Below are 20,486 nucleotides of genomic sequence, written 5' to 3' on the forward strand. Positions count from 1 at the left end.
CGGTGTCAGTAGAGCAGAGGACGGTGTCAGTAGAGCAGAGGACGGTGTCAGTAGGGCAGTGGACGGTGTCAGTAGGGCAGTGGATGGTGTCAGTAGAGCAGAGGACGGTGTCAGTAGGGCAGTGGATGGTGTCAGTAGGGCAGTGGACGGTGTCAGTAGGGCAGTGGGCGGTGTCAGTAGGGCAGTGGACGGTGTCAGTAGGGCAGTGGACGGTGTCAGTAGAGCAGTGGACGGTGTCAGTAGAGCAGTGGACTGTGACAGTAGGGCAGTGGACGGTGTCAGTAGGGCAGTGGACGGTGTCAGTAGTGCAGTGGACGGTGTCAGTAGAGCAGTGGACGGTGTCAGTAGAGCAGTGGACGATGTCGGGTAGGGCAGTGGACGGTGTCAGTAGGGCAGTGGACGATGTCGGGTAGAGCAGTGGACGGTGTCAGTAGAGCAGTGGACGGTGTCAGTAGAGCAGTGGACGGTGTCAGTAGAGCAGAGGACGGTGTCAGTAGGGCAGTGGACGGTGTCAGTAGGGCAGTGGACGGTGTCAGTAGGGCAGTGGACTGTGACAGTAGGGCAGTGGACTGTGACAGTAGGGCAGTGGACGGTGTCAGTAGGGCAGTGGACTGTGACAGTAGAGCAGTGGACTGTGACAGTAGGGCAGTGGACGGTGTCAGTAGGGCAGTGGATGGTGTCAGTAGAGCAGTGGACGGTGTCAGTAGAGCAGTGGATGGTGTCAGTAGGGCAGTGGACGGTGTCAGTAGAGCAGTGGAAGGTGTCAGTAGAGCAGTGGACGGTGTCAGTAGAGCAGTGGATGGTGTCAGTAGGGCAGTGGACGGTGTCAGTAGGGCAGTGGACGGTGTCAGTAGAGCAGTGGACGGTGTCAGTAGGGAAGTGGACGGTGTCAGTAGAGCAGTGGACGGTGTCAGTAGGGCAGTGGACGGTGTCAGTAGGGCAGTGGGCGGTGTCAGTAGGGCAGTGGACGGTGTCAGTAGGGCAGTGGACGGTGTCAGTAGAGCAGTGGACGGTGTCAGTAGAGCAGTGGACTGTGACAGTAGGGCAGTGGACGGTGTCAGTAGGGCAGTGGACGGTGTCAGTAGTGCAGTGGACGGTGTCAGTAGAGCAGTGGACGGTGTCAGTAGAGCAGTGGACGATGTCGGGTAGGGCAGTGGATGGTGTCAGTAGGGCAGTGGACGATGTCGGGTAGAGCAGTGGACGGTGTCAGTAGAGCAGTGGACGGTGTCAGTAGAGCAGTGGACGGTGTCAGTAGAGCAGAGGACGGTGTCAGTAGGGCAGTGGACGGTGTCAGTAGGGCAGTGGATGGTGTCAGTAGAGCAGAGGACGGTGTCAGTAGGGCAGTGGACGGTGTCAGTAGGGCAGAGGACGGTGTCAGTAGGGCAGTGGACGGTGTCAGTAGGGCAGTGGATGGTGTCAGTAGGGCAGTGGACGGTGTCAGTAGGGCAGTGGACTGTGACAGTAGGGCAGTGGATGGTGTCAGTAGAGCAGTGGACGGTGTCATTAGAGCAGTGGACGGTGTCAGTAGGGCAGTGGAGGGTGTCAGTAGAGCAGTGGATGGTGTCAGTAGGGCAGTGGATGGTGTCAGTAGGGCAGTGGACGGTGTCATTAGAGCAGTGGACGGTGTCAGTAGGGCAGTGGACGGTGTCAGTAGAGCAGTGGATGGTGACAGTAGGGCAGTGGACGGTGTCAGTAGGGCAGTGGACGGTGTCAGTAGGGCAGTGGATGGTGTCAGTAGAGCAGTGGACTGTGACAGTAGGGCAGTGGACGGTGTCAGTAGGGCAGTGGACAGTGACAGTAGGGCAGTGGACGGTGTCAGTAGAGCAGTGGATGGTGTCAGCAGCGTTGTACCTCCATCCAAAGACCTGAATCAGCTCTACTGAACCCAACCCCATACAAACTGTTCACATGGCACTGTGCATTCTACAACCCTTTCAAGCACCTTTTAATTACAAAAAAAAGCCCAAAAAATTCAAAACAAATAGAGAAGAAAATAACAGATTAAATATCAGACAGTGCCTGTGCCCCCCAATAGAGACCTCCATTACAGCGAGACAAAAAAAAAAAAAACCTTACCTTCCAGGAGCCGCTGCAAAGATGTGTGTAAACCTGTTAGGGGGCGGGGTCTGTAATATCATGCTTTCTGCTGCAAAAGCATCACTGGTTGCTAGGACATCAGTCCAGTGGCCCTCCATTCACTGTCTCTGGTTGCATCGGCGCCAGCAGCTGGGTGGGAGAGAGAGAGTGCGCAGACAGAGCGGGGGAAGAAAGGAGGGGTTTGCATGCTGTTTGGGGGTAGCTGATAGAAGGGTGGGTAGTTGACAGGGGGGGTAGCTGACAGAGGAGGGGGTAGGCGACAGAGGGGAGGGGTGGCTTACAGAGAGGGGCGGGTTGACAGAGAGGGGGGCTGACATAGGTTGCTGACAGAGAGGGGGGCTGACATGGGTTGCTGACAGAGAGGGGGGGCTGACAGGGGGGTTGCTGACAAAGAGGCAGAGAGGGGGGCTGACAGGGAGGAGGGTTGCTGACAGAGGGGAGTGGCTTACAGAGAAGGGCGGGCTTACAGAGGGGTGGCTTATAGAAAAGGGTGGGCTGACAGAGAGGGGCGGGCTGACAGGGGTGGGTTGCTGACAGAGAAGGGGGCTGACAGATGGGGTTGCTGACAGAGAGGGAGGCTGATAGAGAGGGGGTTGCTGACAGAGGGGGGTGGCTTACAGAGAAGGGGTGGCTTATAGAGAGGGGCAGGCTGACAGAGTGGAATGGCTTACAGAGAGGGGCAGGCTGACAGAAGGCTTTGGCTTTTTACTGACTACGATTCTGTTTGATGCCAATCTGCAACCACTCATTACCAACCTTTGGCTTTACTGGCTACGCTTCTGCTTGAAATCTTCCAAAGAGTTTTTGACCCCTATCAGAATCCTGTATCATATAGAAAGATACTCACCCTACTCCATGAATCAGGAGCCCGGCGAAGAAGATGACAAAGAGGTGATGCGTATACCAGAAAACTTCAAAGTAACATCTTCGAATGAACTCCGTAGAGGACGTAATCATTAAAATCAAAGCCAGTGTGATCACCACACCCGTAACTCCGGCAATGGTGGTAAAGCAGATATATAACTGGGTCTGGGAGAGAAAGAAAGGGAGTATAAGTAACAATAGCTGTGCATTCATTATTGGAAAGAATTGGACAATCCTAGGCCAATCACAACATATTCAGACAGCAATATACAAGTTTTCTATACACGTTGTATAGCTTGAAGCGCTACCACCGCAGGAGCCGCTGGTAATTTAGGGCCTATTTCCCCCCCACTCGCAGCATGCACAGCCAGGCACACAGCATTTTTTGGCATTCTTCTACTGGCTCAAAGATCAGTCTAGGAGTTTCTTTTAGTTTTTTTTTTAGGATGAGGAGCATGAGATACCCCAGAACCAGGGCAGGACTTAGGGTGGTGGGGGCCCCTGGGCTTGAGTGTTGATTGAGGGGCCCCCTGGAGCCGAGAAGCGGAGGGGGGGGGGGTCGAAGTTGTTGAGCGGGGGGGTGCCGCCGAGATCGAAGTTGTTGAGCGGGGGTGCCGCCGAGATCGAAGCTGATCGAAGTTGTTGAGCGGGGGGGCTGCCACCGATCGGAGTTGTTGAGCGGGGGGGGGGGGGGTGAAGGGGACTTCTTACCTCTTCATCATCAGCAGCGGCATGGCTCTTCCTGCTTCCTCCTCCCGGGGCCCCCTATTGGGCGGGGCCCATGGGCTTGAGCCCAGTCACGCCCAATGGTAAGTCCGGCCCTGCCCAGAACTGTAGAACAACTTGAGGACTGCTAGGCTTCTTGCTGCTCAGCTTAGTCTCTGGATATTCCGCTCTTCAGTACAGGGCCGGATTAAGAGCATCATGGGCCTGGTCCTGAGGATTTTGGGGGGCTTTTTTTTATGAAAAGTCTACAGAGTTTCCCCCTTACATCAGGACACCACAAAGTTGCTCCTTAAATCAGAGTCCACAGTGTTCCCCCTTACATCAGAGTCCCCAAAGTGCCCCTTTACATCAGAGTCTACAGGGTTCCCCCCCTTACAGTGCAGCAACGGGGAACTCTGCAGACCCTGATATAAAAGGAACTCCTGCGTACTGTGATTTAAGGGGGAACACTGCAGACTCTGGTGTAAAGAGCAACTCTGATGTAAGGGGGCCTATGGTCACCAGAGCCCCCTCCTCCTTAACATCAGAGTTTGCTGAGTTCCACCTTATATAGGAGTCTGCAGAGTTCCCCCCTACATCACAGTCCTCAGTGTTCCTCTTTACATCAGAGTCTGCAGGGCTCCTCTTACACGAGAGTCCACAGTGTTCCCCCCTTACCTCAGAGTTCCCAGTCAGAAATCATCTGATATCAGAGCTGCATATGCGCAGTGTTCCTGTCCATTGACAATTACAGATGAGAGTAAAGCTTCCTGTTTTTTCACAAATATTCTCTATAACGGACAGTCTAACTCAGGGCCATCTTATCCAGTGGGCACACCTGGGCACAGCCCACGGGCCTCAGGTGCCCATGGGGCCCCATCAGGACGGGCAGGGCCAATCCCAGGCAGGTGCACCATGCCCCGGCACTGTAAGCTGCTGCAGAAAAGGGACGCCAAGCCTACGAAGCTGGGGCATGCCACTTGACTGCACTGGTTGCTAGAATCCCTGGCCGCCCGGCGCCTAGCAACCAGCAATGTCAGAGGCCACCGCCACCCCAGCATTCAGAGCATGCCGCGGCTGCCCCAGCATTTATAGCGTGCCGCCTCCGCGGCTGGAAAACTAGATAGGCTCCACCCACTTCTGCCATCTTCAGACTCAGACAGCGTAGCACGCCGTAGGTCACCATCTTCATTGTTTGGGCCCCAATGCATTTCTTTGCCCAGGGGCCCATGATGCTATTAAGATGGCACTGGTCTAACTCTGCCCTGGCCTGAACCCCCCTGCCCCCCCCCCCACCCATCTATGTCCCTGCCATCGCCTTATTGCTTTCTGTGCTAGCCTGGAGCTGCTTCAGTAGGTCCCCCAGCTACGCCTACGCCTAGCTGGGACCTCAATGTCTTAAAAGGCTCCTCTGGCGTCTTCTCTGTCTCTCTCGGCCTCAGGGGCATGGCCCCCAGCACAGGGGTCTCCTCCTGAAGTACTGGACCCACGAACTCTGACCCAGACCCTCCAGTCCTCAGAATAATTATGGGCTTTCCCTCCACCTTCTGGGAACACTTTGCCAGGGATTGGCCAGAGCTGCACAAATATTCAGGCTCTGTCCTGCTCTCCCTCCCCACTATACTTCTAGAAGTCTCTAGAAGATGGGGGAAGTAGCAGATCAGCAGCCTGCGGGACATTGAACAGCCCTAAGTAATCAACCCTTGCTCCACTGTTAGAGGAGCTGCCTAAATTTACCTTGAGGCCGACTGAACTAGGAGGTTACCACATAGAAATATACCAAAGCATTGTATACATCGACACCAAAACATAGTATAGAGATACACCAAACATAGTATAGAGATACACCAAAAATAGTATAAATCAGGGTTCGACAAACCCCGGGTGCCAGGTCGCCATTGCAACTAGAATTAGCGACCTGGGGCAGCACAGATGGGGTATCATGTGTCTCCGTGCGCCCCATCCACCCCCGCTGCATGATCGCGTCGGGCCGCGCCGGCAGGTAATTGAGGCCGCAGCTTTGCGGTCTTCTGCAGGCCTATGCTTCCTTCTGTGATCTGGCTCCATCTTGTGGTGGCCGTTGGTATGACAAGACAACCAGCAACGCTAATGGAGCTTCCCCTGTCTGTTTTCACTGCCATCTCCTTCCCTCTAATTTGAACCCCCAAACATTATGGCCCAGATTCTCAAAGGACTTACGACGGCGCAGCGCCATGTATGCCATCGTAAGTCCTAATCTCGGCCGTCGTATCTATGCGACTGATTCTTAGAATCAGTTACGCATAGATATCCATTCGATCCGACAGGCGTAAGTCTCTTACGCCGTCGGATCGTAACTGCAAATTTTTTTTCCCCGCTAAGTGGCGCTTCCGTCGATTTCCGCGTCAAGTATGCAAATTAGCTAGATACGCGAATTCCCGAACGTACGCGCGGCCGACGCAGTAAAGTTACAACGTTTACGTTAGGCTTTGCCCAGCGTAAAGTTGCCCCTGCTATATGAGGCGCAGCCAATGTTAAGTATGGCCGTCGTTCCCGCGTCGAAAATTTATAAATTTACGTCGTTTGCGTAAGTCGTCCGTGAATGGTGCTGGACGTAATTTACGTCCACGTCAAAACAAATGACGTCCTTGTGACGTCATTTAGAGCAATGCACGCTGGGATATTTTAGAGACGGCGCATGCGCAGTTCGTTCAGCGCGGGGACGCACTTCATTTAAATGAAACACTACCCGCTGAATTTGAATTCCGCCGGGTGTTTTACGCTACGCCGCCGCAAATTTACAGGCAAGTGCTTTGTGAATAAAGCACTTGCCTGAAAAACTTGCGGCGGCGTAACATAAATGACGACGTTATGCCGCCGCAGAGATACGCTCGAGGTACCAGAATCTGGCCCTATATATATTTTTTATTCTAGCACCCTAGAGCAGTGTTTCTCAACTCCAGTCCTCGGGGCGCACCAACAGGTCATGTTTTCAGGATTTCCCTCAGATCAAACTGCTGTGGTAATTACTAAGGCAGTGAAACTGATAAAATCACCTGTGCACAATAATGGAAAGCCTGAAAACAAGACCTGTTGGTGCGCCCCGAGGACCGGAGTTGAGAAACACTGCCCTAGAGAATAAAATGGCGGTCGTTGCAATACTTTCTGTCACACTTTATTTGTGCAGCGGCCTTCCAAGTGCACTTTTTTGGGAAAAAATACACTTTTTTTTATTAAAAAAATAAGACACCAGTAAAGTTAGCCCTATTTGTTTTATATTGTGAAAGATAATGTTACGCCGAGTAAAATGATACCCAACATGTCACGCTTCAAAATTGCGCCCGCTCGTGGAATGGCGACAAACTTTTACCCTTTAAAATCTCCATAGACAACGTTTAAAAAAATTCTACAGGTTGCATGTTTTGAGTTACAGAGGAGGTCTAGGGCTAGAATTATTGCTCTCGCTCTTTCAAGCTTTTCAAATCTACAGCTTTCATTATCATCATCATCCTCGGCAATGCAATTTTTTTAATTTCTAACTCCACCATGTGTCTCTTGCCAAGGCCGCTCCCGGGTGTGCCATACTGTGGATCCAGCCAGGGCCATCTTAATGCATGGATACCCCCTGGGCACCGTCAAGGGACAGACTTTTATTGTCAAGGCTTCATTGAACAAGCTGAAGTTAGAAGCCGATTGGCCACCATGCACAGCTGCACCAGATTTTGCACTCTCCGGTTTTAGTAAATCCCGCCCCCCACACCTGTATCACTATTACAAGGGGATTAAATGCCTCCTAGTGTACCCCTAAAGCTTAAGATTAGCACAGTATATGAAGTACCTGTTTCTCGGATCTGACAGGGTTGACCCAGTCATCATCAATGCTCGATAACATTCCTTCAAGGGTGGTGTTCTTAGATATTGCAGCATTGTAAAATCTTTCAACGTTGAACAAGTGTGCAATGGTGTGGATAGCTGAAGGTAGTGTGGTGTACATGCAAGGAAAAAAGTAAAATAAAATAATAATATATTATTAAACAACCAATAAATAAATCATAAATCCTAGCTTTTAAAATAATTGTGACGCAACGCATTAGGGCGGAGCTGGTGACGTCAGGACGTCTGAACCAGAACCAGAACTTTTTTTTGTCCAGAGCATGAGCGCCGAGTTATCTCTTAAAGGGTAAAGTCTATGGGGCAGATTCATGTACAGCCGCGTAAAATTGTGCGGGCGTAACGTATCTGATTTACGTTACACCTCCGCAACTTACACGGGCAAGTGCTGTATTCTCAAAGCACTTGCTCCGTAAGTTGCGGCGGCGTAAATCGGCCGGCGTAAGCCCGCCTAATTCAAATTTGGATCAGGGGGGCGTGTTTTATGTAAAACTACTGTGACCCGACGTGATTGACATTTTTGCGGAACGGCGCATGCGCCGTCCGTGGAATTTCCCAGTGTGCATTGCTCCAAAGTACGCCGCAAGGACGTCATTGGTTTCGACGTGAACGTAAATGACGTCCAGCCCCATTCACGGACGACTTATACAAACGACGTAACTTTTTCAAATTTCGACGCGGGAACGACGGCCATACTTAACATTGGCTGCGCCTCATATAGCAGGGGCAACTTTACGCCGGGAAAAGCCTAACGTAAACGTCGTATCTGTACTGCGTCGGCCGCCCGTACGTTCGGGAATTCGCGTATCTAAATAATTTGCATACTCGACGCGGAATTCGACGGAAGCGCCACCTAGCGGTCAAAATAAAAATGCAGTTAAGATCCGACGGCGTAAGAGACTTACGCCTGTCGATTCTAATGGATATCTATGCGTAACTGATTCTAAGAATCAGGCGCATAGATACGACGGCTCGGATTAGGACTTACGACGGCGTAAATGGCGCTGCGCCGTCGTCAGGCCTAGTACACACGAGAGGATTATCTGCTGGAAACGGTCCTCCGGACTGTTCCCGCGGATAAATCCTCTGGCGGATTTTGATCTGATGGTTGTACTAACCATCAGATCGAAATCCGCGCGGAATCCATCCGCGGTGACGTGTCGTGCCGTCGCCGCGATGATGACGCGGCGACGTGCGTGACGCTGGAAGGTAAAGACTTCCCACGCATGCGTCGAATCATTACGACGCATGCGAGGGAGGGGATCGGACGGATTGATCCGGTGAGTCTGTACAGACCACCGGATCAATCCGCTGGACAGGATTCCAGCGGATAGATTTCTTAGCATGATAAGAAATTTTTATCCGCTGGAAATCCATCGGCCCGAAAAATATCCGCGGATAAATATCCGCTGGGCCGTACACACCACAGGATCTATCCGCTGGAACTGATCTGCGGATAAATACCAGCGGATAGATCCTCTCGTGTGTACGGGGCCTAAGTCCTTTCTGAATCTGGGCCTATGTGCTTTTTACCTGTGGTGCAGCAGTGTTGTGCACAAACAAATGTAACGTATTTTAACAAAACTGGAAAAAAAATTATGGGAACTGCGATTGTTTCAATGCTCTTTCTGAGAAACAATTGGAAAATACAAAAGGAGGACCTTTTCGTAAAATAATAATAATAATACAACCAATAAATAAACCATAAATCCTATTGCATGTTTATGAAAGATAAGCTATTATAATAATTGTGACGCAACGCATTAGGGCGGAGCCAGTGACGTCAGGATGTCTGAACCAGACCTTTTTTTTTACCAGAGCATGAGCGCCAAGTTATCTCTTAAAGGGTAAAGTGTATGTGCTTTTTACCTATGGTGCAGCAGTGTTGTGCACAAACAAATGTAAGTGTATGTTTTATATTTTAATAAAACTGGAACAAAAATAATTATGGGAACTGCGATTGTTTTAATGCTCTTTCTGATAAACAATTGGAAAATACAAAAGGAGGACCTTTTCGTAAAATAATAATAATAATAATAATACAACCAATAAATAAACCATAAATCCTATTGCATGTGTATGAAAGATAAGCCATTATAATAATTGTGACGCAACACGTAAGGGCGGAGCTGGTGATGTTAGGACATCTGAACCAGGAAGTAAGAGTTCTTTTTGTCCAGAGCACTACCGCTGAATTATCTCTTAAGGGGAAAGTGTATGCACTTTTTATCTGTGGTGCACCAGTGTTGTGCACAAACAAATGTTGAGTGCATTTTTAACATTTTAATAAAAATGGAAATGTTGGGAAAGCACTATGGTTGTTTCAATTCTCTTCCTGAGCATCAATCGGAGAATACAAAGGAAAATTATATATATATTACAACCAATAAATAAATCATACATTCTGATGTATGTTTATGAAAGATAAGCTATTATAAATTATTGTGACGCAACACGTAAGGGCGGAGCCAGTGACATTAGGACGTCTAAACCAGAAAGTCATAGGGCGAAGGTCATACAGTATACATTTGATTTTTGCTTTGTTAGTAATATTTGAACGTTATGCATATTAAAAAGTTTTTGTACAAATATGTATAGAGTAGGAGAGCTGTGCTTAATGATGGCGGTCTCACCTGTCATAAGGGCAATGGTATAACCCAGAAGCTTATGGAAAGCAATATTATGATCAAGCTGCTTCCTCACTGAACGTCGACAGCACTGCAAAGGGAAAAATATGATTTTGCTGAATTACAAATACGCTTCAAAGTCCGGGCAGCTCTTGGATTTGCCTCTTTAAAATCTTCATTGCGGTCTGCATCACCCTCTTTACAAAAAGTTAGCCACACCCCCACCTATAACTGGCCTTTGCCGCAAGGAGCATTGGAGGGCAACATATGTCAATGAAAGGCCACAGAAAAAATCCATTGGAAATTCCAAGCTCTACTTACCGACCAGCCTGGGAGAAAATAGTGCCCCACCATTGGCATGAGTGGGAGGAATAGTGTCCCATCATTGGTGTCAGTGGGAGGAATAGTGTCCGATCATTGGTGTCAGTGGAAGGAATAGTGTCCCATCATTGGTGTCAGTGGGAGGAATAGTGTCCCATCATTGGTGTCAGTGGGAGGAATAGTGTCCCATCATTGGTGTCAGTGGGAGGAATAGTGTCCCATCATTGATGTCAGTGGGAGGAATAGTGTCCCATCATTGGTGTCAGTGGGAGGAATAGTGTCCGATCATTGGTGTCAGTGGGAGGAATAGTGTCCCGTCATTGGTATCAGTGGGAGGAATAGTGTCCCATCATTGGTATCAGTGGGAGGAATAGTGTCCCGTCATTGGTATCAGTGGGAGGAATAGTGTCCCATCATTGGTGTCAGTGGGAGGAATAGTGTCCCGTCATTGGTATCAGTGGGAGGAATAGTGTCCAATCATTGGTATCAGTGGGAGGAATAGTGCCCCATCATTGGTGTCAGTGGGAGGAATAGTGTCCCATCATTGGTATCAATGGGTGGAATAGTGTCCCATCATTGGTGTCAGTGGGAGGAATAGTGTCCCATCATTGGTATCAATGGGAGGAATAGTGTCCCATCATTGGTGTCAGTGGGAGGAATAGTGTCCCGTCATTGGTATCAGTGGGAGGAATAGTGTCCCATCATTGGTATCAATGGGTGGAATAGTGTCCCATCATTGGTGTCAGTGGGAGGAATAGTGTCCCATCATTGGTATCAATGGGTGGAATAGTGTCCCATCATTGGTGTCAGTGGGAGGAATAGTGTCCCATCATTGGTATCAATGGGAGGAATAGTGTCTTTAACAGGAGTCCCTTTTTGGGCATAGGATGACTGAGAACTGATATCTCGGATTACATGAGATGGGACATTAATGATAATTCAGGTATTGCAGGAAATCTTGGAATATTAGAGGTTGTTTATTCTGACCACAACAGGTCAATAAGAGTGTGTCATTCAATGTGCAACATAGACTGTTGAGATGCTAATTAAGTCCACCTGGCTGGGGCTTGCTGTGATTGCATTCTGTTGTCCATTGTGTTAATTAGGTCTGCTCCTAAGATATTTCATTGCGTATCCAGCCTCTGGGTCGAAGTTTGGAGGCCGTGGACCTAAACTAAACTAAAGTTGGACTTTTGGTTTAGATTGATATATTTTGTTGTTACATGGAATGACACCATTGAGAGTCGAAAATGAGACCTCTCCCTCTTCTCTTATACCATCTATTCTTTGGAACCCAGAGGTTGCCTGTACCCGCAGCTTTAAAGGAGAGCGGCACACAAGACCTCGGAGTGATTTCACGGTTGGGAAAGTTCCCAGTTTGTTATTGAGCTGCTTAAGCAAGGTGTGCTTGGAAGGAAACGAATTTTCGTTTTCTTTGTTTGTTTAAAGGACATTTATTGCAGTGTAGGCGTATTTGAGGTATTTTAGTTTCATCTATTTTTTTTCTTTTCTCGTTGCGAATTCATTGTTATTTTTGGATACATTTTTTTAAACAATGGCAAGAATGTAACAAAGAGCGGGACTTTCTTTAAAAGGTTTCAACAGCTACCAAGTAATTCCATATTCCTGAACATTCAGCATTTTGCTTCTATGTTGTCCAGTTTCTTCTGTCCTCCTGAAGAAGACCCTTCGGTCTAAGAAATGCGTCAAGGATTTTATGGCTTCTCCCCACTGATCACCAATGTAAGGGACATTCTTCTCACTGATCACCAATGTAAGGGACATTCTTCCCACTGATCACCAATGTAAGGAACATTCTTCTCACTGATCACCAATGTAAGGAACATTCTTCCCACTGATCACCAATGTAAGGAACATTCTTCCCACTGATCACCAATGTAAGGAACATTCTTCCCACTGATCACCAATGTAAGGGACATTCTTCCCACTGATCACCAATGTAAGGAACATTCTTCTCACTGATCACCAATGTAAGGAACATTCTTCCCACTGATCACCAATGTAAGGGACATTCTTCTCACTGATCACCAATGTAAGGGACATTCTTCCCACTGATCACCAATGTAAGGGACATTCTTCCCACTGATCACCAATGTAAGGGACATTCTTCTCACTGATCACCAATGTAAGGGACATTCTTCCCACTGATCACCAATGTAAGGGACATTCTTCTCACTGATCACCAATGTAAGGAACATTCTTCTCACTGATCACCAATGTAAGGGACATTCTTCCCACTGATCACCAATGTAAGGGACATTCTTCCCACTGATCACCAATGTAAGGGACATTCTTCTCACTGATCACCAATGTAAGGAACATTCTTCCCACTGATCACCAATGTAAGGAACATTCTTCTCACTGATCACCAATGTAAGGAACATTCTTCCCACTGATCACCAATGTAAGGAACATTCTTCCCACTGATCACCAATGTAAGGAACATTCTTCCCACTGATCACCAATGTAAGGGGCATTCTTCCCACTGATCACCAATGTAAGGAACATTCTTCCCACTGATCACCAATGTAAGGGACATTCTTCTCACTGATCACCAATGTAAGGAACATTCTTCTCACTGATCACCAATGTAAGGGACATTCTTCTCACTGATCACCAATGTAAGGGACATTCTTCCCACTGATCACCAATGTAAGGAACATTCTTCCCACTGATCACCAATGTAAGGAACATTCTTCCCACTGATCACCAATGTAAGGAACATTCTTCCCACTGATCACCAATGTAAGGGACATTCTTCTCACTGATCACCAATGTAAGGAACATTCTTCTCACTGATCACCAATGTAAGGGACATTCTTCCCACTGATCACCAATGTAAGGGACATTCTTCTCACTGATCACCAATGTAAGGAACATTCTTCCCACTGATCACCAATGTAAGGAACATTCTTCCCACTGATCACCAATGTAAGGAACATTCTTCCCACTGATCACCAATGTAAGGGACATTCTTCCCACTGATCACCAATGTAAGGAACATTCTTCTCACTGATCACCAATGTAAGGGACATTCTTCTCACTGATCACCAATGTAAGGGACATTCTTCCCACTGATCACCAATGTAAGGGACATTCTTCCCACTGATCACTAATGTAAGGGACATTCTTCCCACTGATCACCAATGTAAGGGACATTCTTCCCACTGATCACCAATGTAAGGGACATTCTTCTCACTGATCACCAATGTAAGGGACATTCTTCCCACTGATCACCAATGTAAGGGACATTCTTCCCACTGATCACCAATGTAAGGAACATTCTTCCCACTGATCACCAATGTAAGGAACATTCTTCCCACTGATCACCAATGTAAGGGACATTCTTCCCACTGATCACCAATGTAAGGGACATTCTTCCCACTGATCACCAATGTAAGGAACATTCTTCTCACTGATCACCAATGTAAGGGACATTCTTCCCACTGATCACTAATGTAAGGGACATTCTTCCCACTGATCACCAATGTAAGGAGCATTCTTCTCACTGATCACCAATGTAAGGGACATTCTTCTCACTGATCACCAATGTAAGGAACATTCTTCCCACTGATCACCAATGTAAGGGACATTCTTCCCACTGATCACCAATGTAAGGGACATTCTTCTCACTGATCACCAATGTAAGGGACATTCTTCCCACTGATCACCAATGTAAGGGACATTCTTCTCACTGATCACCAATGAAAGGAACATTCTTCTCACTGATCACCAATGTAAGGGACATTCTTCTCACTGATCACCAATGTAAGGAACATTCTTCCCACTGATCACCAATGTAAGGGACATTCTTCTCACTGATCACCAATGTAAGGAACATTCTTCTCACTGATCACCAATGTAAGGGACATTCTTCCCACTGATCACCAATGTAAGGGACATTCTTCCCACTGATCACCAATGTAAGGGACATTCTTCTCACTGATCACCAATGTAAGGAACATTCTTCTCACTGATCACCAATGTAAGGAACATTCTTCTCACTGATCACCAATGTAAGGGACATTCTTCCCACTGATCACCAATGTAAGGGACATTCTTCTCACTGATCACCAATGTAAGGAACATTCTTCTCACTGATCACCAATGTAAGGAACATTCTTCTCACTGATCACCAATGTAAGGGACATTCTTCCCACTGATCACTAATGTAAGGGACATTCTTCTCACTGATCACCAATGTAAGGAACATTCTTCCCACTGATCACCAATGTAAGGAACATTCTTCCCACTGATCACCAATGTAAGGAACATTCTTCTCACTGATCCCCAATGTAAGTGACATTCTTCCCACTGATCACCAATGTAAGGGACATTCTTCCCACTGATCACCAATGTAAGGGACATTCTTCTCACTGATCACCAATGTAAGGGACATTCTTCCCACTGATCACCAATGTAAGGGACATTCTTCCCACTGATCACCAATGTAAGGGACATTCTTCTCACTGATCACCAATGTAAGGGACATTCTTCTCACTGATCACCAATGTAAGGGACATTCTTCCCACTGATCACCAATGTAAGGAACATTCTTCTCACTGATCACCAATGTAAGGGACATTCTTCTCACTGATCACCAATGTAAGGAACATTCTTCCCACTGATCACCAATGTAAGGGACATTCTTCCCACTGATCACCAATGTAAGGGACATTCTTCTCACTGATCACCAATGTAAGGGACATTCTTCTCACTGATCACCAATGTAAGGGACATTCTTCTCACTGATCACCAATGTAAGGGACATTCTTCCCACTGATCACCAATGTAAGGAACATTCTTCCCACTGATCACCAATGTAAGAGACATTCTTCCCACTGACCACCAATGTAAGGAACATTCTTCCCACTGATCACCAATGTAAGGGACATTCTTCCCACTGATCACCAATGTAAGGAACATTCTTCCCACTGATCACCAATGTAAGAGACATTCTTCTCACTGATCACCAATGTAAGGAACATTCTTCCCACTGATCACCAATGTAAGGAACATTCTTCTCACTGATCACCAATGTAAGGAACATTCTTCTCACTGATCACCAATGTAAGGGACATTCTTCCCACTGATCACCAATGTAAGGGACAATCTTCTCACTGATCACCAATGTAAGGAACATTCTTCCCACTGATCACCAATGTAAGGAACATTCTTCTCACTGATCACCAATGTAAGGGACATTCTTCTCACTGATCACCAATGTAAGGGACATTCTTCTCACTGATCACCAATGTAAGGGACATTCTTCTCACTGATCACCAATGTAAGGAGCATTCTTCCCACTGATCACCAATGTAAGGGACATTCTTCCCACTGATCAGCAATGTAAGGAACATTCTTCTAAACATGTTTTTATATGTAGATCTCTCCTAGGAATAACAGATGGATGTATAGGTGTGTTTACAATAAATCTCCAATTTTTTATTACATTGTTGGGATCATGGTACCCACAAATGTCTCGCTCCTCATCAAAGTCTTGCCATTGTTTGATATATTGGGATGTGGGTGTAATAAGTATTTATACCCACCTAACCACACAGCATCATAGAGTTCATTTTTTATTTTATATTATATTTATTTATATATATATATATATATATATATATATATATATATATATATATATATATATATATATATATATATATATATATTTATATTTATTTTTATTTTTTTACTTTGTCTATTTTACTTCTGGAGAATAAAAAGGCAAAATAATGAAACTAATAATAATATTTTTTTTGGCACGAAAAATAAGTCCACGATAACTGAAAAGATCTTCTGTAACCTTCGGGGGAGCCCAAAGCCCACTGCACCCTTAAAAACCCATTAAAAAGCACCCTACTTTTGCCGTTGCCACCAATTCATTTGACTAAATTGGTGGGACCTGATGATTTTGCCGAAATTTCTGGGAAATTAAAACTTTTAAGATCACAAATTTTTTATTAAATACAGTAGAGCCTTGGATTACGAGTATAATCCGTTCCGGGAGAATGCTTGTAATCCAAAGCACTCGCATATCAAAGCGAGTTTCCCCATAGAAGTCAATGGAAACGAAAATAATTTGTTCCGCATTGACTTCAATGGCATGCAATACCGCATGTGGCCAGAGGTGGGTGGAGGGGGCGCCGGAGAGCCTAGGAAATACTCAGAAAGGCTCAGGGACAGCTCGGCTGAACACGGAAAACCTCGGAAATGCTCGGGAACAAAGTATTTCCGAATATTTCTAAACGGCTTCAAATGGCTCTGATCGCTCCGGCGCCCCCGCACCTCTGGCCGAATGCGATACTGCACACCGATGTGGCCTGAATCATGTTTGTTTGAGACAACACTCGCAAACCGAGTCATAATAAAAAAATAAAAAAAATGCTTTTATTGCGAAACGCTCGTTAACCGTGTTACTCACAATCCGAGGTTTCACTGTACTTGTAATAAATAAAGAAAATGTATAATTTTACACAAAAAAAATAAATAAAAAAAATTCCACTTACTGAGAAGGTCCCTCTCAAAAACGACAAGAGATTTCTGCAGACGGGTAACAGGATGAGCAAACAATTAAAATTGAGGCAAGCGGCAGATCCTCGAGCCCACGCCAGAGCAGACTACGAATGAAGAGAAACATGAAAGGTTAGTTATGTTTTTCTGTCCATTAAGATTGTGTGACGTGACACTATGACTGATACTGTGTTTCAGAGCAGGTCACCAGGGGGTGGATCTCCAGAGTATACGACTCCTCGTGGGCTGTACCTCAGAAGGTGGGTGGATTCATCACAGGGGAATAATGGATACGGATGTGGGATCCAAGAGGGGGTTGGATTGGAATGAGCTTTGCAGGACAGAGACTTTTTAACTACTACTGGTAGGATCTATATAGAGGGATCAGGACCTCCTTCCTTCTGCTGGTGACCCCTCTTGTGATATAAAGATCTATATAGAGCGGGCATCACTAAATGGCGGCCCGCGGTCCGCGTCCGGCCCGAGCTGCTGCTCTTTCCGGACCGCGGCGATCGCGCCATTTAGCCGCCGCTTTTGTCCCCAGCCTCCTCCGCTATTTGTTAGCAGAGAAGAGGAGCGGACGGCAGGAGGCGGGACAATCCCGGACCGTGGGCGGGACCAGAGAGGTAGCTGCCTGTTAGATGGAGGTGATTGGTTGCTAGGAGGCGGTCCTAGCAGCCAATCACCAGTTCGCCGGAAAGTCAACCCGACAGCTCCCGCGCCTTCAGTCCACGACTGTCCCGCCTCCCGCCCTCCGCTCTGTGAAAGGTAGGAGTGGAGAGGGAAGGGAGGAAAATGTATGAAAATCTTAAGGATGGGGAGCGGGGCAGTGCTGTGTGTGTGGAGGGGGGTCATGTAAAAAGGGCATCATGTAAAGGGGGCATCATGTAAAGGGGGCAGTACTGTGTGGGGGGGTATGTGATGGGGGCAGTACTGTGTGTGGGGGAAGGCATATGTGATGGGGCAATACTGTGTGGGGGGGAATATGTGATGGGGTCATGTAAAGGGGCAATACTGTGGGGGGGATATGTGATGGGGCAATACTGTGTGGGGGGATATGTGATGTGGCAATACTGTGTGGGGGGATATGTGATGGGGCAATACTGTGTGGGGGGATATGTGATGGGGCAATACTGTGTGGGGGGATATGTGATGGGGCAATACTGTGTGGGGGGATATGTGATGGGGCAATACTGTGTGGGGGGATATGTGATGGGGCAATACTGTGTGGGGGGGATATGTGATGGGGCAATACTGTGTGGGGGGGATATGTGATGGGGCAATACTGTGTGGGGGGATATGTGATGGGGCAATACTGTGTGGGGGGATATGTGATGGGGCAATACTGTGTGGGGGGGATATGTGATGGGGCAATACTGTGTGGGGGGGATATGTGATGGGGCAATACTGTGTGGGGGGGATATGTGATGGGGCAATACTGTGTGGGGGGATATGTGATGGGGCAATACTGTGTGGGGGGATATGTGATGGGGCAATACTGTGTGGGGGGGATATGTGATGGGGCAATACTGTGTGGGGGGATATGTGATGGGGCAATACTGTGTGGGGGGATATGTGATGGGGCAATACTGTGTGGGGGGGTAATACTGTGTGGGGGGATATGTGAAGGGGGGTAATACTGTGTGGGGTGATATGTGAAGGGGGACAGGGCTGTGGTGGGGGAGATGTGAAGGGAACAAGCAGCTGCGCACAAAATGAGGTGCTGCACAGAAAACGTGAATGCACTAAAATGCAAAGTGCAATTTTCTGCACATGGAAATTGCATGGTACAAACGCATCATGCAGTTTCCATGTGGCTACCTTTTTAAAAAGATGCCAGGACCTTTTCCCAGCAGAAACACAGGCGCAGCAGCCCATTCAAACAAATGGTGTGTCATGCCTGCACCCCTGGGCTACAATGTAAAGTATCAGGGTAATCGAACAAAACTGCGATGCGGACCTCGGCTGGAAGAAAATTTTACTAATCGGACCTCCATGAATTTTAATTCAATACCCCTGATATAGAGGGATCAGGACCCCCTTCCTCCTGCTGGTGACCCCTCTAGTGATATAAAGATTTATATAGAGGAATCAGGACCTCCTTCCTCCTGCTGGTGATCCCTCTAGTGATATAAAGATCTATATAGAGGAATCAGGACCTCCTTCTTCCTGCTGGTGATCCCTCTAGTGATATAAAGATCTATATAGAGGAATCAGGACCTCCTTCCTCCTGCTGGTGATCCCTCTAGTGATATAAAGATCTATATAGAGGAATCAGGACCCCCTTCCTCCTGCTGGTGACCCCTCTAGTGATATAAAGATCTATATAGAGGAATCAATCCTCCTGCTGGTGACCCCTCTAGTGATATAAAGATCTATACAGAGGAATAAATCCTCCTTCCTCCTGCTGGTGATCCCTCTAGTGATATAAAGATCTATATAGAGGAATCAGGACCCCCTTCCTCCTGCTGGTGATCCCTCTTGTGATATAAAGATCTATATAGAGGAATCAGGACCTCCTTCCTCTTGCTGGTGATCCCTCTAGTGATATAAAGATCTATACAGAGGAATCAGGACCTCCTTCCTCCTGCTGGTGACCCCTCTAGTGATATAAAGATCTATATAGAGGAATCAATCCTCCTTCCTCCTGCTGGTGACCCCTCTAGTGATATAAAGATTTATATAAAGGAATCAGGACCCCCTTCCTCCTGCTGGTGATCCCTCTAGTGATATAAAGATCTATATAGAGGAATCAGGACCTCCTTCCTCCTGCTGGTGACCCCTCTAGTGATATAAAGATCTATATAGAGGAATCAATCCTCCTTCCTCCTGCTGGTGACCCCTCTAGTGATATAAAGATCTATATAGAGGAATCAGGACCTCCTTCCTCCTGCTGGTGACCCCTCTAGTGATATAAAGATCTATAGAGAGGGATCAGGACCTCCTTCCTCCTGCTGGTGATCCCTCTAGTGATATAAAGATCTATAGAGAGGGATCAGGACCTCCTTCCTCCTGCTGGTGACCCCTCTAGTGATATAAAGATCTATATAGAATCAGGACCTCCTTCCTCCTGCTGGTGACCCCTCTAGTGATATAAAGATATATATAGAAGAATCAGGACCTCCTTCCTCCTGCTGGTGATCCCTCTAGTGATATAAAGATCTATATAGAGGAATCAGGACCTCCTTCCTCCTGCTGGTGATCCCTCTAGTCATATAAAGATCTATATAGAGGAATCAGGACCCCCTTCCTCCTGCTGGTGACCCCTCTAGTGATATAAAGATCTATATAGAGGAATCAGGACCCCCTTCCTCCTGCTGGTGACCCCTCTAGTGATATAAAGATCTATATAGAGGAATCAGGACCCCCTTCCTCCTGCTGGTGACCCCTCTAGTGATATAAAGATATATATAGAGGAATCAATCCTCCTGCTGGTGACCCCTCTAGTGATATAAAGATCTA

The 20,486-nt window shown here is 47.2% G+C and overlaps 1 protein-coding gene across 1 annotated transcript in view; it reads right to left on the reverse strand.

Annotated features, from left to right (window-relative positions):
• Positions 1-20,486, reverse strand: part of NOX1 (NADPH oxidase 1) — a 74,443-nt gene that overhangs the window by 43,421 nt on the left and 10,536 nt on the right. The window contains exons 3-6 of the mRNA XM_040322720.1: positions 17,021-17,131; positions 10,170-10,254; positions 7,484-7,617; positions 2,945-3,126 (exon numbers count right to left, since the gene is read on the reverse strand). Of these exons, the coding sequence (XP_040178654.1) occupies positions 2,945-3,126; positions 7,484-7,617; positions 10,170-10,254; positions 17,021-17,131 (512 nt within the window). The remainder of the gene's footprint in view (positions 1-2,944; positions 3,127-7,483; positions 7,618-10,169; positions 10,255-17,020; positions 17,132-20,486) is intronic.

Source organism: Rana temporaria, chromosome 9, assembly GCF_905171775.1.
Source record: "Rana temporaria chromosome 9, aRanTem1.1, whole genome shotgun sequence".
NCBI classification, from domain to species: domain Eukaryota; kingdom Metazoa; phylum Chordata; class Amphibia; order Anura; family Ranidae; genus Rana; species Rana temporaria.